The following is a 24,471-nucleotide window of genomic DNA, read 5'->3' as shown; positions in this document are numbered from 1 at the left end:
ATGGATAAATATTGATTTATATGTTTTGTGTCATGGGGCTACAGTTTCATTCTCCCCCAGGTGGGTATTATTAACCCCCACCATAGGGCACTTGATCCCCAATCCTTTGGCATTCACCCCCTCCGAGCCTTTTGAACTACCGTGAAAGACTCACAGTCCATTAAGGGATATGTATGTGCTATGATTTATGCTTTTATTTTTTTCTATTTTCTTATTAGTAAATTAATAAAGGTCTCCAAGCTTATAAGATTACAGTGGTATAGTTTCACCCAGCACCCACCCCAAAGTTCTCTGACATTCTTCCCCAACCCAGCCTCCAAAAGACCCTCTAGTTCCATCCATTTTGTCCTACAGAACCCAATGTCATTTTTAATTTTAGAGTAGTATCCCATTGAATTTTATGTCCCATAAGTTCTTTATCTAGTCATCTGTTGATGGGCATGCAGGTTGCTTCCACTCCTTGGCAATTGTGAATAAAGCAGCTATGAACATACAATTATGTCTCACTGAATTTTGTTTTCATGTCCTCTGGATAAATGCCAAAGAGTAGTATTGCTGGATCTTAAAATAATTCTACTTTTGTTTAAGGACTTTGCATCCTGTTTTCCAAAAGGACTGCATCTGTTTGCATCCCCACCAAGAGTGTAACAGCGTTTTTCTCTACATTCTCCTCAACATTTATAGTTTCCTGCTTTGTTTGCTGTAGGCCATTCTCAGGGTGTGAGGAGGTATTTCATTGTGCTTTTAATTTTCATTTCTCTAATCATAAGTGGAACACTCATATGTATGTGAGCCACCTGTATATCTTCAAGCTATTCATATTTTTACCCACTTTCTTTAGACTTCATTTTTTAAATTGATTTATAAAAAAAATATTGGCAAGGCCATAGGCTAAAAGGGGTACAGTTCCACATAATTAATTTCTTTATAAAATGAAAACACTGACAAGACCAAAGGATAAGAGGGGTTCCTACCACCAGAACTTGGTATCCTATCCCCTCCCCTCATAGCTTTCCTATTCTTTAACCCTCTGGAAGTATGGACCCAGGGTCGTTATGGGGTACAGAAAGTAGAAGGTCTGGCTTCTGTAATTGCTTCCCCGCTGAACATGGGCATTGACAGGTCGATCCATGCTCCCAGCCTATCTGCCTAGTGGGGCAGAGCTCTGAGGAAGCAGGGCTCCAGGACACATTGGTGGGGTTGTCTGTCCAGGGAAGTCTGGTTGGCATCATGGTAGCATCTGGAACCTGGTGGCTGAAAAAGAGTTAACATATAAAGCCATACAAATTGTTGATTAATCATGAGCCTAAAGGCTGGAATATTGCAGATGAAGACTTGGGATCTATTTTTTGTAAATAACTAGTAGGTCTATTTTAGGTATATTCCAAAGGGCCCTGACTTTATAGTTTTTGCCTGAGCCTGACATCTGATATGCAGGTGGACCCAGGTTATTTTCTGGGGATATGATGTCATAGTTGGAAAAAGGGCTTAGAAAGCTGGGTCAGGGAAGAGAGTGGCTCCCAAATATGGGACGTGTATAAATATTGTTGACTGTAAACCCCATTGATTTGATCTGGGGCCCATATTCAGGCATAGGAGCCTGTGTAACCTCTACATCCCAGTAGGTCTGAACTTGAATTATTTTGTTGCTTGAGCCCTATCATTTATTTTCCTTTTTTTTTTTTATTGGATAGAGATAGCCTTAAATGGAGACGGAAGGGGTAGGGAGAGAGGGAAAGAAACAGACACCTATAGTACTGCTTCACAACTTGCAAAGTTTTTCCCCTGCAGGTGGAACCTGGGTCCTTGTGCACTAAAATATGTGTGTTCAAGCAAGTGAGCCAACACCCAGTTCCCCATAACTTCTTTATAGATGTTTAATATAAATCTTTTTTCAGATTATGATATGCAAATATGTTCTCTCATTTTCTGGATACCTTTTTATCCATGTGGATTGTTCTTTCAGTATGTAGATGCTTTTTAAATTTCATGTGGTTCTACTTATTTAATCTTGTAGTTTCACTTGTCCATGTACTTGAGTTTCCAAATATATTTTTGATGATTTTCCATGAGGGGATGAATTCTATAGGATGAACTGACCTGTCAGAGATTTGGGGTGGAAGAAATGTTTGGGCTTTTAGTTATGTTTAATTCAAAGACCCAGAGGCAATCAAACATTAGATACTGAGGAAATAGTTCAGGGTAGCTTGGGTTGAGAGATGGACTGGAGGAGGAGTGCAAAGAAATGAATCTCTAAACATAGTGAGGATGAGATCATAATGAGTTTTAGTACTATGCTAAGAAATGTAATGAGTGCACTGAAGGTCCATTGACTTTTGAGAAATTGAGTTTATCACTGCAGAGTTTGGAATGAGTAAAATTGATATACTGTTAAAACTGATATAATGTTAAGATTGTGCACACATGTAGAACCAAAAGAATTGGATAAATGGATAAATTTGAGGCATTTTGAAGAGTTACTTTCAATAAGGACTGACTGATCAACACAAGTAAGGTATGCAGTAGAAAAAGAGGAATTACAAGGACCAGCGGAAGGATCCTGGTTGAAGCCCCCGGCTCCCTACCTGCAGGGGAGTCGCTTCACAAGCAGTGAAGCAGGGTCTGCAGGTGTCTTTCTCTTCCCCTCTCTGTTTTCCCTTCCTGTCTCCATTTCTCCTTGTCCTATCCAATAGCAGTGACATCAAGAACAACAATAGTAACTACAACAATAAAATAACAAGGGCAACAGAAGGGAAAATAATTTTTTTTTAATTTTTAAAAAAAAAGAAAAAGAATAATTAGCCAGATCTTGGTTCAAATCTCAGCTCTGTTACCTATTTTGTGATCTTGATTATTTTATACTCCTTTAGAAACCTCAGCTTCTTCAAGTGAAAATCAGGACAGCAATACTTAACCCACAGGTATTGTAAGAAATAAATAAGATTATATATATAGATACAGATATATAACATCCAGTAATGTGCCTTTCTGCATAGTATAAAGTAATAACATTGTTAATGTGGGGGACAGAATAGAGGGAGGGGAATCAAGAATGACTTCCAGCTTTTCAGTTTGAATATTCTCTATGAAGAGTGGTGGGTAGCCTGTCTGGTTTCTGAGAGGTACTCCTGTGAAAAATCTGGGTAGAAGCATCCTTAGCAGATGACAATTAGAGTTGGCACTTATGGGCTATAGATATGCATAGATACAGAATTGGGGGATTTTAGCTTCCATTCAGTAGGAAAAGCTATGATAGTAGATGACAACCCCCGGAGAGAGTTAAATAAGAAGTTAAATGTCTGGGAGTAGTTTTTGTCTACTGAGAAAGAGAAGCCTGGACCTGTCCTTCATGGATGTGGGGTTGGTTGGAGGATTATGAGGAGTACCAATGGTGAAAAGTATCAGGAAGAGATACTTTTCAAGAGAAGTAAAATAAGATAAAAGGGAAAGGTATTTTGTGATTGGCCAACAAATAAATAAATCAGTTCTATTATGATTTCAGCAGAGTGATGTGATGAACACCCAATTTCAAAATTTCAGTTTGAGAAGAGAATGGGAGATGATATGTAAAGACAACTGGTATATGCAAATCATTTAAGGATGTGGTTTAAATGAAGCTAAGATTTAAATACTGGTTAGAAAGAGATGTGGAGAGCTCAGTCAGTGAATTTTGAAAGATGGAATGGTCAGTGGTGCCAAATGCAGCAGTGTGAGTTCACACTGGATTTGACAGAAAATTTGTCAGCCAGGAGCTTTAAATCCTTGAGGTGGAGTGCCTTGAATGCTACTTTGCTTAATGGGGAATGACTGAAAGATAATTTAGCATTCAAATAATATGATAAGAATGCCCCCCACTGTTTTGTTGCACCATTTTCAGCCCGTCTTGGATGGAGCTTGAAGAAATCATGTTAAGTGAAATAAGTCAGAAACAGAAAGATGAATATGGGATGATCTCACTCACAGGCAGAAGTTGAAAAACAAGATCAGAAGAGATAACACTAAGCAGAACCTGGACTGAAGTTGGTGTATTCCACCAAAGTAAAAGAGTTAAGGTCCTGGAGCAGGATGGCAGAGGACCTAGTGGGGGTTATATTGTTGTGTAGAAAACAGAAATCTTATGCATGTACAAACTATCGTATTTACTGTTGACTGTAAAACAGTAACCCCCCAATGAAAACAAAAAACCAGCATAAGAAGGTCCAGAGAGATTAGTATAATAAACCATTTTGGTATTACAAAAAAAAAAAAAAAAGAAAGGATGCCCCCCCCCACCCCAGTAGCAGTGTGAAAGATGTGTTAGAATCCATACCCCCAACCTGTCTCTCTCTTTCCATAGTGGGGTTAGGGATCTGGGGAGGTGGGGCTCCAGGACACATTGGTGGGGTCCTCTGCCCAGGGAAGTCAGGCTAGCATCATGGTAGCATCTGGAACCTGGTGGCAGAGTAATGAAGCTGGAGGTTTGACATTACATGCTGAGGTGACACTGGTTGCATTGATTAGGTTGGGATCAGCAGATGCAGTATCAATTGGTATGAATTGAGAGATGCATGCAGGAAAGTGAGCCCCGCCCCAGAGCTTCAGGACTGAGAGAAATGTGGGTTTTGCAGAGAAAGAGGAAGGTTCCTGCTGTCCAAGGATTTGAAAGGCAATAGGTAGTTGAAGAAGGCAATAGATAGTTACTGCTATAACCAAATTATTTGGCAATTGAGTTAACCTTGAAAGTCTGTGTCCCCAGCCCTACCCAGTTTTTGTTTCTTTTTACTGTAGCACTACTCACCTCTTGCTAGGATTTATACTTGGGAAACAGAGCCTCAGACATGAAAAGTGTTTGCATTATTATGTTGTTTCCCTAGCCCCAATTCAACTTACTTTCTCTTTTTAGAATATATCATGTTATTGAGGGGCTTATAGTTTCAACTGTTAGTTAGAGAAAGGGTAGGAATTAGTAGATGTGAAGACATTGAGAGTGTCTGTGGCCAAGCAGTGTCTCACCTGGTTGAACACACACATTGCAGTGCTTAAGGATCTGAGTTCAAGTAGGAGACAAGCTTTCCAAGTGGTGAAATAATACTGCAGGGGTGTGTGTGTGTGTTCCCTATCTCTCTCAAGTTCTTTCTGTCTCTAAAATAATAATAAAATAAAATTATAAAGTAAATAAAAATTTAAAAGATCCTGAAAATCTCCCAAGTGCAAGCACCAAATGACCAAATGAACTGTGAATTGACAACTTTCAACTGTAGTGCATTGTTTTACCTTTCATAGCAAGCATATTAGTTCAAAGGTTAACAGGAATGTGGATAATAAAAAATAATATATATATATTCAGTGAAAAAATGTTTTTGTTTCTATTATGATATGTGTGCTACCCCAGGTTTTAGAGTTCTGTAACTGCATGTAGGAGGATGTGATTGCTCTTGACTGGGAGAGCTAGAGGTCTAAATTTGTTAAGAAAATGTGTGCTGTTTCCTCACTTGCTAATTTTTTATTGTCTTTTCCTGGTTGCTCAATATGTTTAAAGCATAGACAGCTTTAAAAACAAGCTCTACTTTTGCATTCAGTATTCACATAACTTCCTCTACCATATTTTATTCAAATATTGCTACTCAGCTCAGTAGAAATTAGCAGTAATAATTGCTAACCCCTAACTTGTAATTAAAAATTCTATACTGGGTGCTGCAGTAAGGGATTTCTTAAATATTAACATGTTTCATCCTTGTACCAGTTCTCTTGATGTGAGAACATTCCTTCATACATTGGTGTTTTCTCTTCACTTACATATTTGTTACTCCCACACCTGATGAGGAGAAAGAACTATGTTGAAGCACAGGAGTTATAAGGCTTACCCATAAGTGCTTCAGGGTCAATTTAAATCCTGAAAAATGAATTTTTTGGTCATATTATGTATTTTATCACAATTTTCCTCTAAGTAGTATATATCTGTAGTAATCGAGTTGGTATGTACACTAACCTGGCAGGTGAACTGTAAGTGATAAAACATGAGTGCATAAAATAATAGTAACTTAAATGTCTGTTTAATGATTTAATAAGTATGTGTGGTTTTTTTGACTTTTAAAAACTACTTAATGCAGGGAGTCCGGTGGTAGCGCAATGAGTTAAGTCTAAGTGGCGCGAAGCGCAAGGACCTGTGTAAGGATCCCAGTTCAAGTCCCCTGCTCCCCACCTGCAGGGGAGTCGCTTCACAGGCGGTGAAGTAAGTCTGCAGGTGTCTATCTTTCTCATTCCCTCTCTGTCTTCCCCTCCTCTCTCTATTTCTCTCTATCCTAACAATGACAACATCAATAACAACAACAATAAAAAACAAGGGCAACAAAAGGGAAAATAAATAAACAAATATAAAAAATTTTTTAAAAAACTACTTGATGCAATGGGTACAATAAATGAATTCATCATAAAAATTTTTTTGCTTAATTTTATGTATCTAGGGGTGAGAAATGTTCATAAAACCAAAAAATTTGTTTAATTACTTCCCATTATTGTATTTTCTTGGGGTGAATGATATATGTTGCTTAGTGTAGAAATGGTAATTCCAGGGACCGGGTAGTGGCGCACCTGGTTGAGTGCACATGTTACAGTGCACAAGGACCCAGGTTCAATTACCCAGTCCCCACCTGCAGTGGGAAAGCTACAAGTGGTGAAGCAGTGTTGCAGGTGTCACTGTGTCTCTCTTCCTCTTATCTCATCCTTCCCTCTCGATTTCTGGCTATCTGTATCTAATAAATAAATAAAGATAATGAAAAAAATTAAAGAAATGTTAATTCCACATATATAGAAAGTTTCATCTGAGGATCTCAATTTGCTTTTCAGATAATATCTTTTGAATCTTCACAATAATTTTGGTGAAGTAGATAGATTGGTGGCAAGTAACATCTTCATTTTATAGATGGAGAAATCAAGCCCTAAGATCAACCAGATATAGAGACAGCTGGGACTACTAAAATAAGAATGTAAATTTAGGAGGATTGCATAATGCAGGTCATTAGCCCTTTTACTTTTCTACTTTTCAAAGATGATCTATTAGAGCAAATATAGTAAATTTACATCATTTCTTTACGGGTAGCATTATAAATAGCAAGATCTTCTAGAGGGAGTCAGGCGGTAGCGCAGCAGGTTAAGCGTATGTGGTTCCCCACCTGCAGGGGAGTCGCTTCACAGGCAGTGAAGCAGGTCTACAGGTGTCTTATCTTTCTCTCCCTCTCTCTGTCTTCCCCTCCTTTCTCCATTTCTCTCTGTCCTATCCAACAATGACAACATTAATAACAACAGCAGTAATAACTACAACAACAATAAAAAACAACAAGAGCAAAAGGGAAAATAAATAAATATTTTTTAAAAAGATCTTCTAGAAAACATAACACTTGATTTTTATCTCCCTTCCCTTTTTTAGGTCAGCAGCAAGGACAAGATGGAGTTAAAGTTCAACAAGCTACAATAGCTCCCGTAACTGTGGCAGTTGGAGGAATTGCAAATGCAACAATAGGTGCTGTTAGTCCTGACCAACTCACACAAGTGCATTTGCAGCAAGGCCAGCAAGGTTCTGATCAAGAGGTCCAGCCCGGCAAGCGGCTCCGAAGAGTTGCCTGTTCCTGTCCTAATTGTAGGGAAGGAGAAGGAAGGTAAGTTATCTCTAACTGAATCAGTCTTTCTGGGATACATAAAATAGATAAAAAGACAAACAGAAAACCCAAACTATTTGTTGTTTATTTTTACTTTATCTGTATTTGATATCCTTTTGTCACTTTTCCCTCCCTTAGGTAGACAGAGAAGTGGGGTATTAGCCTAGCGGCACAGCACTAAAGCTTCCATCAGTGTGGTAGGAACTGAGCTTGAACTTGGATTACACACATGGCAAAGCAGTGTACTAATGATTTTTTTGTTTGTTTGTTTTTGCTTTTTGGTTTTGTTCTTTTGTTTGTTTTTTGCTTTTTGGTTTTGCTAGAGGCAGTAATGAACCAGGAAAAAAGAAACAGCATATCTGTCATATTGAAGGGTGTGGAAAAGTTTATGGTAAAACATCTCATCTACGAGCACATCTTCGCTGGCATACTGGAGAAAGGCCTTTTGTATGCAACTGGATGTTTTGTGGCAAAAGATTTACAAGGAGTGATGAGCTTCAGAGACACAGAAGAACCCATACAGGTTAGTTGGTTTATTTTTGTGACGTACTTTTTTTTTTATTTCTTTATTGGGGAATTAATGTTTTACATTCAACAGTAAATACAATAGTTTGTACATGCATAATGTTTCTCAGTTTTCCACATAACAATACAACCCCCACTAGGTCCTGTGTCATCCTTTTTGCATCTGTCTGTATTGTTAGTCTTTTATTGTGCTACCTAACATTTTTAATCAAATATAAGTTTTTGAAAATGAGGTATTTGTTAAATTAATATTAAATTTAAATATTAATTTAATAATATTTAATTAATATTAATTAAAATATAATATTTCTTTTTTCTTCTATGTAGGAAGTAATTTTTTGATGGCCTCTTCTTTCTACATCCATTTATAGTGAAACCTCTCATACTATTTGTCAGTTCCTGTACCAGTAGGTATATTATTAGGTTGTTAGAAAAATCATGACACATTTTTGCATAGAAGGAACATAGAAAAATACATCATGATTTTTCTGGCAGCCCAGTGTTTTGTCTGTGACAAATTTACATCTTGATTTTTGGTAGGACTTACTTGCATACACTACTGATTTTCCCTGTTTAGAACATGTCTGATACATATATTTGGGGCTCAGTACTTAATTTTGAGTAAATGAATAATCCCGATAAATTTTTATTTTGAGTTCAGGCCTTAACTTATACAAATGTATGTGAGAGAGAAAAAATAAGTATAACTGACATTTACTGATCAGCTGCCTTAAATCAAAGCTTCTAATATACTATCCATATACTGTATACTAACTATAAATTATACATAATTTAAGTTTTAAAAGCTTTCTGTGTGATATTGCATTAGGGCCTCTAATGCCACTAACCACATTGTCAAATACAGGGTGATTATAAATTAATTCCCTAACAATACTGATACCTGTTTTAGAAAAATACTAAGCTGTCTTTGTTAGTATGAGAAGATACTGTATTTTTGTCCCAGATTACTAGTTGCATAGGTTGGGAAAGCCAAGAAAAACTGCTGCTTGCTTTTATTTGAAACCTCTCATTGTAGTTTCTTTATATTGTTGGAGAAGTGAGAATATATATTCCTTCAGAACAAATGTGAACAATTTGGAGGCATATTTTCTTGTATTTTTAAATTCACATTATTATCCTCTTCTATTAGCTTGACTAACTTAGGTCAAATTATTCTACATTTACTTTCAGTACTTCAGATACCTTGAATGCATTCTACACAAAATTGATTAAAAGTGCTACACTAAGAAACACTAAGCCTAGCAGCAGTATACTTATATTACCTATATAAAGCATCGTTCAGTACATTACAATGCATGAACAAATAGGTGATATTAATGAGAAAGAAAATGAAAGTGAGTAAATGAGAATTAGAGTGCCACACTGGAACATATGATGCTGGGATTGAACTCAGGACCTCATGCTCACAGGTCAGATGTTATACCTGCTGTGCCCCCTCCCAGGCTGCGAGATAGGTAACTTGTACTCACTGCTGAAAATAGTGACGTTTTTGCTTTCTGAAAGTGAATTTAAAATTACATCCAAATGATACATGAATGTGATATTTAAAAATCAGAGAGCTTACATTATTGAATCTGCCCCACTCTCTGCTCCCTAGAAAAAAAAACCCATGTTTAATCTTTTGCATTTTATTCCTTTTGTGATGATATCCATATAACTAAATAATGTGTTTATATTGTTATTTATTTATCTATCAGCATTAGACTCTTACATTCAGAGTTCAAAATTTACTTCAAGTTGAACCATTTGACTGCACTCCATTTTTTTTAAAATGTGTGCTGGCCAGATGGTATTTCTTAAATCATCACTTAGTGACATGGTTAATAGCATGTATGTCTTTTAGGTCTCTTCTATTTCCTTCTCTCTTTAAAAGACTTTATTAGTGATTTAATTATGGTTTACAAGATTATAAAATCACAGGGGTATAGTTCCATACCTCACCTGCCTCCAGTGTTCTGTGCAGCCCCCACCCCACATTAAGCACCATAGTTATTGTTCCAGTACAAGGCTGTTTAAATTATGATGGCCTTATAGTACAGTTTGAGATCTGGGAGTGTGATGCTTCCATTTCTGGTTCTTTTCCTCAAGTTTGTTTTGGCAATTCTAGGTGTTTTCTAGTTCCAGATAAATGATTATAATTTTTCTTTTCTCTTAAACTTGGTGGGACTTTGATGGGTTTTTGCATTGAATTTGTATGTGGCTCTGGGGAGAATATTCATTTTGATGATATTAATTCAGGTTTATTCCTAGGTATTTTATTGATTTTGCTGCAACAGTGAATGGGAGTGATTTCTGGATATCCTCTTCTTTGTACTTAGTGTTTGTGTAAAGAAATGCCAGTGATTTTTTGTACATTGATATTGTATCCTGACGCTTTGCTATGTTGCCTAATGATTTCCAGTAGCTTTCTGCTGGGCTCTTTAGGTTTTTCTATGTATGCTATCATATCGTCTGCAGATAGTGAGAATTTGACTTCTTCCCTTCCAATCTGTATTCCTTTGATTCCTTTCTCTTGCCTGATTGCTATGGCTAGAACTTCTAATACTATGTTGAAGAGTAATGGTGACAGTGGACAGCCCTGTCTAGTCTCGATCTGAGGGGGAATGCTTTCAGCTTCTGTCCATTGAGTATTATGTTGGCTGTAGGTTTGCTGTATATGGGCTCCACTATCTTGAGGAATTTCCCATCTATTCCCATTTTTTGTAGTGTTTTGAGCATGAATGGGTGTTGGATTTTGTCAAAGGCTTTCTGTGCATCTACTGAGATGATCATGTGGTTTTTGGTTTTGTTTTTATTGATTTGGTGAATGCATTGATTGACTGATGTATATTGAACAAGCCTTGCATTCCTGGAATAAATCCCACTTGGTCGTGAAGAACATTCTTTTTTATATACTGCGGTATCCAGTTGGCTAGGATTTTGTTCAATATTTTAGCATCATCAGAGATATTGGTCTGTAGTTTATCTCTGTAGAACTTGCTGCATAATATAATCTTGAGACATTATTTTTCCTCTTTTATTGAGTTCAAACTTTATGTCTTCATTTTGCTTGGCTTACTACTTTGGCTGCTGGAAAATTCTCAAAATTATTCCTAAATAAAAGCACTGGGAACTGAGTCTTCTGAAAACGTCTTTATGGTGCCTTTCCATTAGTATAGTCTGGCTAAAACAAAATTCTTGATTGAAAATTATATCTTTTGGCAGCCTGGGGGTGGGGGTTGGCTCAGTAAATAAAACACTGGACTCTCAAGGATATAACCCCAAATTCAGTCCCCAGCATTTCCATGAGCCAGAGTGATGATCTGGTTCTCTATTTCCTCTCTCATAAAGAAACAAATAGAGGAGTTGGGCAGTAGTGCAGTGGGTTAAGTGCACGTTGTGCGAAGTAAGGACCAGCATAAGGATCCCGGTTCCAGCCCCTGGCTCCCCACCTGCAGGGGAGTTGCTTCACAGGCGGTGAAGCAGGTCTGCAGGTGTCTTGTCTTTCTCTCCCCCTCTCTCCATTTCTCTCTGTCCTATCCAACAACGATGACAGTAATAGCAACAACAATAAGGGCAACAAAAGGAAAAGTAAATAAATAAATAAATATTAAAAAGAAACCAACAACCTTTTATTTTTAAAGAATGAAAGTTTATCTATGCAAAGCATTAATGACACTGCTGCTATTTTTGCCTTTGTATTCCTGATAAACCATTATTGGGCCAAGAGATCACTCATCCAGTAGAGAACCTGTCTTACCAGAAACAAGATCAGAGGTTCAAATTCTGTTATTCCTTCCTCTATCTCTGCCTCTTTATCTAAAATAAAAAGAAAGAAAAAGTTGGCCTGAGACTCATTCGTACTAGAGACCCTGGTGCTACTTATAAATAAATAGAAATAAACCCCCCAAACTAGAAGTTCATTGTTATTCTTACTTTGATTTTTGGCTACCTGACATCTGTTTTCTTCAGTCACAATTTTTACAATTTTTAGTGTGATTCTTTTAAAAAAATATATTTTATTTGTTTATTAATGAGAAAGATAGGAGAGAAAGAAAGAACCAGACATCACTTGGTACATGTGCTGCCAGGGATTGAACTCAGGACCTCATGCTTGAGAGTCCAGTACCTTAGCCACTGTGTCACCTCCTGGACCACAGTGTGATTCTTAATATTGGAAGACTGATAACTTGTTTTCTCATCTTTGAAAGACAGTCTTTCTGTATATAGAGTCTTGGTTGGGGTCCACATAGTGCTACACCAGATTGATTACATGTATTAAAATGTTCAAGAACCTAAGTGCAAGTCCCCAGTCAATAACCTGCAGGGGAGGAAGCTTCACAAGTAGTGAAGCAGTGCTGCAGGTGTCTCTTTTTGTATCTCTCTTAATTTCGGTCCCCTCTCAATTTACCTCTGTTTCTGTCCAATAAATAAATAAAAATAATTTTCACCCCCTGACCCAGCAGAATCTTGTCTGACAAGATTCTCTTTTTATCTCACTCAGTATAAGGGAAACTTTATTAATGTCCCAGGATCTCAGCACTCAGACTTGCAGCTACTTTTTCATTCTTGCTAACCACAGCAGGTCAAGTCTCTTTTACACTCTGATCTCTGCATCTTTCCAACTGCAGTTGAAAAAAGTTCTCTACTATTAAGATCACATTTGATTAGACAGGATATACCACAGCAATCAAAAATATTTACCATATACTAAACTTAGTTACATCAGCAGAATCGTTTTTATCATGAAATAAAATATTTTCACACATTCCAGAGATTAGGGCATGGGGATGAGGAATAGGGTTAGTATTCTGCCTACCATAAATATCTACTATCAATCATTTGGATAAGTTCATTCCACTAATTATTAAAAGTGTTAACCTACTAAAACTAGTTATAAAACATGGAAAAACTTTATCATGGTATACATAATTCAAGCACTTTGCACCTTCTGGAGATAAATATGTAATGAAATTTCTTGCTAAATGTGGAAAATTTAGAAATCATGTTATATTACAGTAGACACTTCTGTGGATAGTGATTGCTTGACATGGGCCACTCATGCTGCATAGGACTAGACAGACTGGAAAATCCATGTAAACCATGTCACCATCCCATTCCATTTATCTTACAGTTTGCCACTGAGATGCTGAGGATGTTTATTTATTTATTCTTTTATTGTTATATGTGGGGCTTCATCACTCTAGACTGACTATTTTTCAGATGGAGAGAGAAAGGGGCAAAAGAAATTAAACCACCAAAACTTCATTGTGATGGGGCCCAGGCTCAGATGTGAGTTATGTACATGACAAACCAGTGCACTATCTCAGTGAACTACTTCGCTGATCCTGAGGAGTTAGATTTCTAATGACTCTATGTAGTTCTTAAAGTTAGAGACTCTAATTAATACTTAGGTTCTCCATTGATACTTTGCAGGAACATGACTGAGTTCATGAACACCATAATTAACATGTGTTTGTTAAACAGTTACTGTATGTGAACAGTTTAATCATTTGGTTGATTTTTGTGATTCAGTCCATCACCACCTAATTTCTCTCTGTGGCTATTGCAGCTAGAAAAAGATAAAGGACGTTAGTTATGTGTCATAAAAAAAAAAGCACCCAGAGTGGAAATCAAGTTGAGTCCTGCTTTGGTATTAAGAAGCCATATGATTCTGGTGTAAAATAATCTGAGTCCCAGTTGCATATCTGAAAAATTAAAGTTTAAAATAAGATATTTAATGTTTCTTCCAACTTTAACTTTCATAAGGTGGTAATTTTTATTTTGAAATAATGAAGTTTGAGTTGATCCTAAGTTAATTCCCCCTTTATTTTTTTCACTCTTGAATAGGTATCAGCATTCACAAAATTCAAGTCAATTTCCTTTAAAGCTTAAATTGTCTTTATTTTTAATGTCTCTGAGAACTGTCTCTAAACAATTTATTCATGCTTTCATTTAATTCTTCAAGACTGAAAGAGAAAGAAAAGTTCAGTGAAATACTGCAAATGCAATTTAAAAACTAAAGGCAAACACATGAAGAGGGGAAAATATCTGACCTGGACAAATTTGAGGCTATAGATTTTCTATTGCTAAGTCAAAGCAGGGTCTACTAAGGAGGTCAGCTGAACTGAATTTTCTTGTTTTTCAACTTCTTCAGTCAGACTGTGAAAACACTATTCATTCCCTTAAATAACAGTTTTAGAAAAAAGAATTAAAACTAACTGTTGATCCACTGTGAACATCATATTATATCAGTTAATCAAGGTTCTATGTGTCCTGTTATATTCAAGGATGAAATGGCTTTTTCTTATTGAACTTTACAGAATTATCTCTGCAAGAGATTTTTGAAATGTCATCTGTTAGAAATGCTTTCATTTTGTAGATGGGGAGATAGACACAGAGTGGTTATTTCACTTGTTCTCGGCCCTTATTTCCAGGTTGTACTTAGGATTAGGATCTTAACTCAGGACTTTTATTTCTAATCCCTTTGTTCCTTCTTCCTCCTCTTTGCTTGCTTGACAGCATTTTCAAATAAAAATTAGAGTAAAGTAGTTTTCCATCAATCAAAAAGTTAGCACCATCAGAAGAAAAATATGTAGTTATATTTTCATTCAAGCAAAACATGTATGGTTTTATCAACTATTTTTTTTCTATTTAGGTGAAAAAAGATTTGAGTGCCCAGAATGCTCTAAAAGGTTTATGCGAAGTGATCATCTCTCCAAACATGTCAAAACACACCAGAATAAGAAAGGTGGTGGGACAGCTCTTGCCATTGTTACCTCGGGAGAACTGGACTCATCTGTCACAGAGGTGCTTGGTTCCCCAAGAATTGTCACAGTTGCAGCCATTTCTCAAGATTCAAACCCAGCAACTCCCAATGTTTCAACCAACATGGAAGAATTCTGAAAAGTTATTTATAACAGAGACCTCTAGTGCTGCACTTAAGTTTACACATCTTTGAAAAATCTGGAAATGGGCTGGCTGGTCAAGTGGATTACAGAATAGGAAATCATGCTTTCATTCTTTTAAGTATTCCAAGGTTTTGAATCAACACATCAAGTGTTGAATTTGTAAAACAACAAAAAGTAAACTTATGTACTGGAAACAAAAGAAGTATTTTCTCCATACTATATAAGTTATAGTTATTTGGAACTCAAATAATGTTTAAATTGAACCTTCCCCTCTCTTAACATTATGTGTTAACATGTTTAGGAAGATAGACCTCAGTAGTTTGCAGGCTGGACCTTAATTGAATGTGTTATCTTTGAAAGTACTTTGTTATAAATTCAGTCAGTAGTAATTCATATGAATTTTTTTCCTATAGCACAGAAAACAGTTAACTGAAGATAGGAATGATACATTATTTCCTTAGCTTGATTTTTTAAAAATCAACTGAATATAGTTTTGGCCGTCTTTTCTAAATATTAGACATTCTTCAACAGTTGAATTAGGTAAGTTCCAGAAACATAATCTGAGATGCATCTCAGATCTTTATTACCACTACATTATAGTAGTGTGGTACGCAGACAATCAGTGAAGTCCAATTACATTCTCCATTTGGAGACACAAGAAGATCTTAGAGCTAAATCTTAGGTTGAACTTTAGATTGAGACTTTAGGAAAAGGCTGGGAGGAAAATGGTTAAAACAAAACTCATAATAGCTTCAGAAAAATTAAATGAGACAGGTTAACATTTAAGGTTTTAAAGTTAGGATTGATTTGTATTCCTAACCCTGGGTTGAACCTCAACATTCATTTAAAATGTTTATATTGGAAATATTTGCATAGAGTTTAAATCATTCTCTAGTTTCATAGTCTGTAAATATGAGTTATGTTGACAATGTGCAGAATTCTTTATGCTTTGACTTGATAGCCAAAGAAAGAATTACCACACTTTTATGTAAGGCCAGCAGAAAATTATCTTTCAACTACATTATAATTTACATTTTTCTCTCTACTGAAAATTAGCTAATCCCATTTTATTTCTAGTACTATGCTAGAGGGCTGAGTAAAAACTTATAAAATAACAATTTCTTTGTTATAGAACTAACTAAATGGTCCCTGAGAAGATAGTCTAACAAATATATAATAAATGAGATATTATAAAGCAAAATTATTTTTAAACATCAGAATAATTTCAGCCAAGTGAGTAAAATGTATTTCATTTTGTGCCAGAGTCTTATAGGAAAGATGGCCAAAAGTTTCATATGAAAAAATTGGATTATATCAATAGATTAAGTACTAGTAAGACATTTTGTGTTTTTAAAAGGCATTTACAGGGAATCATTGAAATTGACCATTTAAAACCAAGAGTTTGTGAACTTTGTTAGCTTGGATACAAGCACATGTTTTCCTGTGCATTCACTATTGTTTCAGGAAAAGTACTACTGCAAATTCTCTTCCAAAATTGTAATGCATCGTATATTTTTTGATGAAGGAGAAATACTGTAATGATCACTGTTTACATTAAGTACACTTTGGGCCAGCCCTTTGTAGCGTTATATAAAACTGAAGGTCTTTATTGCTTTCAGTTTGTATATAAAAAGCTTTGAGATTAAAGGAAAAAAATTTTTACACTGTGGTTATAAATTTCAAGTTTCTTAAAGCTTTTTGTAGACTTGTAACAAAGTCTTTAAATTTTAGTTGGATTTTGTAAATTGTTTTGTATATTTTATTTAAATGTAATCTTAACAACTGATGTATCTGGCTTTAAAACATCAGAATCAGTTTATTGTTTTGTTTTGGTACAGAGGAGCATTTGGTAGTGTTAATTATAATTTTATTATATAGGAGCTGAAACATCAAATATATATTTTATCTATCATTATGCTACACAATCAGTGCTATAAATTTTTTTATGCAAAGAAACTTTAGTATTGTTTGAATCATGTTTCCTCAGAGTGACACTTTTGTTGTTGTTAACACCAAGTATGAGCTTTCTGCACCATTATTTCTTGAATCAGTTTTAACACATACCTATGTATGTTCATCAAAAAATGGAAGTTATCTTTTAATCAACAATGAGGCCTATTATAAATTTAAAAAACTGAATCTGGATAGCTTTATAGTATATAAAATATATTAATTTGTGTTAGCAGGTGCACATTTCATCACTGAAATTAGAAATATTTTGACAGTCTGTTCTGTATACCATTCTGAATCCACTTTTCTGTCTTATAAGAATCGTAAATTTCAGTGTCCTTTATTTGACTCAGTGGGAGATAGCAATTATAAGTAATAGGGCACAGATGTGCAGTAGAATCTTGTTTAATGGCATTTCACTGTTCATTCCCTTTGCCACTGTTATAAAACTTTTCTTTATTGTAATTATCAGTGCAAAACTATGTATTTATCATGGTAGCTCTCCAGTGTTAGAATAGTTTTTTCTTACAGTATACTTCCTTTGGTTAGGTTTGTGTATGTGTTGCTGATTACATTAGAACTTGATGTGAAGTCATTATTTATCACACTCTCATGAGAGCAGTAATAAAAGTGTGTAATCTAGGAGAAAAAGTTAATTTGTCAAACTTAGATAAGCATGATGTTTAGGTCCTATTTTTCAATTTTATAACTGTTTTATTGCAACAATATTTGTATTTAAGTCTTCATTTTAATGCCTTGTGGTGTTTTTTTATGCATGTCACTAAGTTGTCATCCCACATAAATTGATGTGCAGCATAGGGTATTAAATCTACATAATGATTTTAAAACAGAAATAGTTGATGGTAAAATGTAAATGTTTTGCAAAAATTCCTTATAAAAAGTTTTGTAGTAACATTTCACTTGTAAATTTTTTATATAAAAAAAGAAGAAAATGAAAAAAAAAAAAAGACAGGAAAAAAGAAAACCTGTTTCCCATATCCTAGAATTTAGACAATTATTCTGCCAGCAAAGCCTCTGGGGCTGTAACTGACATTTTTACAGTGCTGATTTGTATAAAATTTGTTTTTTGTGGATTTGAAAATAAAATCATGTACAAGTTGTTGCCTGCAATAACAATTGCAAGTAACCTATTAAAAATTCCCTTGAGTTTAACATGTTTCTTCATTTAATTATGTAAGTAGCAATAAATTGTTTAAGCTATCAATCATATTATTATAATGAACCCTGGAAATTATATGCTTCTTGCTAGAAAATATATTGGCAACTCTTCATAATTCCCAGTGTTACATACACTCTGGTCACTATTTTTCTGAACATACTGCCAAAGAATGCCAGTTCGGACTTCATGCTAACTTGGAGCTATTGCATTAGATATTTATGGAAATGGAAATTTAATTTATGGGCACTTTATACTTAAATATTTTTAAGCAATAGTTGCTAAGAAATTATTGAAAATTACTTAAGGTCACGGAAACATTAGGAAGCAGTGTATGCCGTATAGGTGTAATCTGCTCTCCTGTCTTTTCCTTCTGAGACAGTCCTGCAAATCTCAAGAACTTCAGCAACAAATATATATATAACCACTTCAGTTATCAGATTTATAAGTCTAGTCCAGGCAACAAAGTAAGGGGTAGTGAATGTTAACTAGAAGGGAAAATACACTGCCCATTGATGGAAGATACTGGAAGAGTCATGAAAAAATAAATAAATAAAAACTATGGCAGTATGGGGCTATGTAATGTCTAGCTGATCTTATTGAACAAAACTAGACATGATTATATAACAGCTTAATGTATTAATATGTATTCATGCAACAAATTTAATCAAACATTATAGCTCTACCATACAAGACTCATAAAGATTTAATTTTTTCAAGATTTTTTTTTTTTCAGATCAAATTTAAAGGTGCATATCTTGGTTATCTTAAAAATCACAATCAGATAAATTGTAGTAAATGAAATAATACAATTAGAAAATTTGTTTTGAAATTTGTAGTGTGTTACACCAGTTTGCTTCTTAGATTCCTAAGAACTTCGACTATCTAACAATTTACCAGATGGAACCAGAGAAAAAAAGCCATGAAAGCAATATTTTCACATTATTGACATCAGAATTTTCACATTATTGACATCAGAATTTTTTTTTTTGAGTATGATGTTGGCTGTAGGTTTGCTATATATAGACTCCACTATCTTCAGGAATTCTCCATCTATTCCCATTTTTTGTAGTGTTTTGATCATAAAGGGATGTTGTATTTTGTCAAAGGCTTTCTCTGCATCTATTGATATGACCATGTGGTTTTTGTTCTTGCTTTTTTTTTTTATTATTTTTATTTGACATCAGAATTTTAACTACAACTTTCTCAGGTCTAAAGGGAAGAATATAATATCTTGATGCAGAAAAGCAATCCATGTGTATATATTTACATTATAGCAATTCTTGACAATAAGAATTTAAATTTGCTGTGCATTGACAAAAGTATATTCTGTTTAAAAGTATTTTCATATTAAGTCATGTATCATCATTCTGTCCACAAGGGAGTATAAATATTTAACCCTTAACTACATTGTATATTCTCAAGTAAAGTTAAATAGGAAAATTAGGTGACAGCCAAGCAACATTCTCATGATCTTATGATATTTTAAATTACCCATAAGAATAAGGTGCTCCTCCATTATAGAAAATAATTTTCTTTGTTTATTTTAAAAAGGAGACATTAGGGAGTCGGGCTGTGGCGCAGTGGGTTGAGTGCATATGGCGCAAAGCACAAGGACCGGTGTAAGGATCCTGGTTCGAGCCCCCGGCTCCCCACCTGCAAGGGAGTCCTTTCACAGGGGGTGAAGCAGATATGCAGGTGTCTTTCTCTCTCCCTCTCTGTCTTCCCCTCCTCTCTTCCATTTCTCTCTGTCCTATCCAACAACAACAACATCAGTAACCACACAATGTTAACAAGGGCAACAAAAAAGAAAATTAATTAATTAAAAATGAGACATTAACAAAACCGTAGGCTAGGAGGTGGACAACTCCACACAATTTCCACCACCAGATCTCTATATCTCATCCCCACCCCTGATAGCTTTCCTATTCTTTATCCCTCTGGGAGTATGGACCCAAGGTCATTGTGGGTTGCAGAAGGTGGAAGGTCTGGCTTCTGTAATTGCTTCCCTGCTGAACAAGGGCTTTGACTGGTTGATCCACACTCCCAGTCTGCCTCTCTCTTTCCCTAGTAGGGTGGGGCTCTGGGAAAGCTGAGCTCCAGGACACACTGGTGGGATAGTCTGTCCAGGGAAGTCTGGTAGGCATCCTGCTGGCATCTGGAACCTGGTGGCTGAAAAGAGAGTTAACATATAAAGCCAAACAAATTGTTGAACAATTATGGACCTAAAGGCTGGAATAGTGCAGATGAAGTGTTGGGGGTACTCACTGCAGACTTTGTGTACTTTTGTGTACAGATTGTGTACTTTTGCTTTCAGGTATATATTTTGCCCTAGTTTATGGATACGTGTGAACATATGCTCTATCTCAGGGGACCTGGTCTATATCTAGGTTTTGAGACTTTGTTAGGAAGTCCTGGAATGGAATTAGAGAATACTATGAAAGGAACGGTCTCACTCGAGTAATGAAGCTGAAGGGTTGTCATTCCACCCCTGAAGTCTCTGGACACAGTCTGAAGTGAAGCATGGTGAGGTGGTACTCCTTGCGTTGATTAGGTTGAGATCAGCGGATGCAATATTATTTGATATGAATTGAGAGAAGCATGCAGGAAAGTGCACCCCACCATAAGATTCCAGGACGGGGAAATATAGGCTCTATAGTGGAAATGTGAGGTTCCTGCTGTCTTAGGGTTCAAGAAGACAATGGATAGTTTTTGCTATAATCACATTATTTGGTAATTGGGTTAACTTTGAAAAGTCCCTTTGTTAGGGTTTGCTGTATAATACACAACATCTTATATAGCTGTGCCACTGGTTGCTTCTGTTCTCCCTGGTCTAGGCTTTTCAGGGAGTCAACATATTAAAGACTCAGCCTATGTATTAAAAAGACTTAGTCTGTGCTTTTAAAAAGCTCGAGACATACAATCAATTTTCCCCTCTCATATTAATTAAATAGTGGTTTATAGAAAATAATTTTCAAGAAAGCAGTAGTATTTTCCCACTTCTTCCTAATTAATAGTAGTCCCTTTGCATAACTGTGTGACATTGTCAAAAGCCTTCAATGGAAATACAATGCTCAAGGTTGTTCTGTTCCATATACTTTAGTAAAATAAAGTACATTTATATAGGTAATGAAAATGTGTGTTATGTGTAACATTTTAGGTATCTATCAAAGAATATTTAGGTAGGATCAGCAAATTCAGAATTAAAACAAGTTTGTTTATATAGTTTTGACCCAAAAAATGACGAAAAAATTGCAGGTGGGCCTACATATACACACATAGCCTAAAATAAATTTTATGTAAAGGTAATGTACCAGTAATTTTCACTTTCAATTTTTCTTGTCACCCTGTGACTTTCTCTTTAGGCTGAGTATTCAGATAGAAGGAGAGAGACAAGGAGAGATAGTACGGCAAACGCTAGAAGAAGAAGTATGCCACTGAAGCTTTCCCCAGTGTGTTAGAGACTGGGCTTGAGCCTGGGTTACTTGCATAGCAAAAAGAGCTACATTTTTGTCTCTTTTTCCCAGTCTTATTTCTGGAGATTATTTTGCTACAGGATTTAGCTTTAGCAATGAGTTATAAGTATATTTTAAATGTCCACTTATTGAACAAATATTGAGTGTGTACTTTATGCCAGGTGTCAAGCCAAGAGTAAGACAAACAAAAAGACCTATCTCTGCCTTCATAAAGTGGACACTTATTAAAAAGGGGTGATGGGTGATGGCAAGGGAAAAGAAATAGCATAGAGGTTCTAGGTCTACAGTTGTGATGAGTATGATCGGGAAAGTCTCCCTGAAGTGGTGGCTTTCAAAAACTGAAGTGAGAAAGCAAACCTTGCAAATTAGTATCTGAAGAAAAATACAAGAAGAGGGATCCAGGAAAAAAAAAAAGATGAGTCCAAAGATAAATGTGACTGAAACCCAGCCACCTAAAGGACTCAGCAGAAAAGAGGTAAGAGCAACATCCTGTAGTGGATGTAATCCTTGCCACTGAAATGTAAAGAGGCACTTTAAATGCAGAGGATCTGTCTCCCTGGTAACAGCAAAACCCAGTGACAGAAGAGATCACCACCTGGAAGGCATAAAAGTATTGGTTCCCGGTTCAGCCACTTAGTCACACAACCTTGGGGGGAGATTATCTGATCTTTCTGTAACCTCTCTCATTTAACTCGACTACCAAACTGCTGACTGGATAGTTTTGATTAATTATGTTAGCCCCAAAAAGGAGGGAGTGAGGAATGGAATATTCACCAGTACTGAAATGCTTTAAAAATGTACAATACTGGAAAAGTTAATACTAAATAACATGAAACATATTTCAGTGGGAATTCTCTGATTCAACCATTTTTTTCACATTATCTAATAGCTATTTTTTTGATGCTTTGTCTCCAAATTACATGCTGATCACCTTTTCATGATACTAAGTATAAGAATAAACCCTTAGTTCTTAATTTTTAAGTATCAATTTTAAGTACTGCTTGCTCATTTCAAAGTGATAGAAAACTAAACTAACAAAAAGAAATCAATTATTGAAAAATAAACAATGGCCCACATGTTGTTCAGTACTTTGGATGTATGATGATAGTTTCCTTTTTCTTCTTTGTGGCACTAGGGCCTTGCACATGAACAATTTCACCATTCCCAGACTAAATTTTTCAATCTTACTTCATAAAGAGGGAAGGAGATGGAGCACCGGAGCGTTTCTCAGTGCTATGACACAAGTTATGCTGGGGTTTGAAGCTAGGCCATGTACATGACAAAACATACATATTACCAGGTAAGCTGTATCTTCTGACTGAGGATACTTTCCTATATTTAAAATCATCCCCTATGTTTATAGAACTATTTGTTAAATAAATGAAATAAGCCCTATATGACAGGGTGCAGAAGTGTTTGTTTTCTGTTTTCTATCAAATTTCAGATGTACAATTCAGTGTCCGAGCATTTTCTTATTCCTAAATATCTTTCTCTTGGACTTACCTACCAAAGAATAATTGCATGTTCCACACTAAGGAGATCTTAGCAACTTTCATTTAGCTTTTGAGATTGTGTGACGGATAAGATAATATATAAAAAGTATTGACAAATTATCCAAACTGCCCTGCCAAACAGGCATCTAACTCCTATTCTCCACTTAGTATCATCTTTTCTAAAGTGAATTGTTTCATTTTGGCTTTAGATTTTGCTCTTAACTTGCCCTCTCTGTTTCCAAGCTCATTTTCTTTGGAAATGCTTTCTCTTACCAGTACATTTCTCTTACCAGGGGCTACTGTTCTTTTCTGCACTATTGCTGTTTCCTTGCTCTCTCATTGCAGCTAGATTTCTACAATGACTCAAGATGCCTTTGTTCATTCCTGGGCATGGTCTGGCCAGCAAGTACAGAGACTGGAGCACATGAAGCTAGTATATGCGGGGAGGAGGCAAGGCCGAGATCTCATTAGGCCAAGTTATGATTAATAGATTTCAAGTCCAAAAGCTAAGTCAGATCTGGGGGCTAAGACCAGACAAAGGCAAGGTGCAGAGGACAGGAGGAAATTAAACTTGAGTTGTCTTGAACACCAACTTGTCTTTGAATCATGCTTGTGTAGATGGTTGGCTGGATTGAGATTGTTATTTATTATCTTCTATGAAGTGTAGCTTCATAAATATTTTATTGATAGTGTTATTTTTGAAATATGGAAGCCATTATCAAGTTATATTTTTAGCTAATAAAATCGCTCCTAGCTTGTATAGTTTTATGATAGAGTTAAATACATCAGTAATTCACAGTGCTATGTAAAACACAACAGGTTTCCAAGTGTTTGATAACCAAATAAGTTTGAAAATCAGGGTTGGAAAAAAAGAAAGGCAAACAATAAGCTAACTGATAAAAGATTTTACCTCAGTTCAGGGATTACACAAACACATGGTTGCAACTTCAATTTTTTTTGTTGTTGTTTGTGAAGTTTTGTCAGCTTATTCCTCGTCAAATTCATATATATGTTTATGTATGTGCATGTGTGTGTATTATGAAGCTGCACACATTTTGTGATAAAGATTATTAAGTCAAAATATAAATGACTATAAATTTTAAAATGACTATAATTTTATAGTTTTTGTTTCTTCATAATTATGTGGACAGGAAGGTAGTATGAATAGAAGATTAAGCCAGTCTGTTATTAACATGTAACTGTATTTTAATTATCTTTTTAATGGAGTAAATTATGATGAGAATAAGGTTTTTGGCCTTAAGAGATTTATATCTTCATTTGTTTCCTTGTTTGCTTTATTTTTCA

The 24,471-nt window shown here is 35.5% G+C and overlaps 1 protein-coding gene across 2 annotated transcripts in view; it reads left to right on the top strand.

Moving 5' to 3' along the window:
* Positions 1–18,193, top strand: part of SP4 (Sp4 transcription factor) — a 57,517-nt gene extending 39,324 nt beyond the window's left edge. Inside the window, exons 4-6 of one of the 2 annotated variants that reach the window (XM_060196105.1) lie at positions 7,406–7,634; positions 7,958–8,157; positions 14,818–18,193. In XM_060196105.1, coding sequence (XP_060052088.1) covers positions 7,406–7,634; positions 7,958–8,157; positions 14,818–15,065 — 677 coding nt within the window. In that variant the 3' untranslated portion in view covers positions 15,066–18,193. Of the gene's footprint in view, positions 1–588; positions 729–2,870; positions 2,922–3,877; positions 3,914–7,405; positions 7,635–7,957; positions 8,158–14,817 lie in introns of those variants that run through there. The other variant, XM_060196106.1, reaches the window with a different exon arrangement.
* Positions 18,194–24,471: the final 6,278 nt, after the last annotated feature.

This window comes from Erinaceus europaeus, chromosome 8, assembly GCF_950295315.1.
Source record: "Erinaceus europaeus chromosome 8, mEriEur2.1, whole genome shotgun sequence".
NCBI classification, from domain to species: domain Eukaryota; kingdom Metazoa; phylum Chordata; class Mammalia; order Eulipotyphla; family Erinaceidae; genus Erinaceus; species Erinaceus europaeus.
Note: the sequence above shows the minus strand (reverse complement) of the source record. Positions and strands in the feature narration are given on the sequence as shown.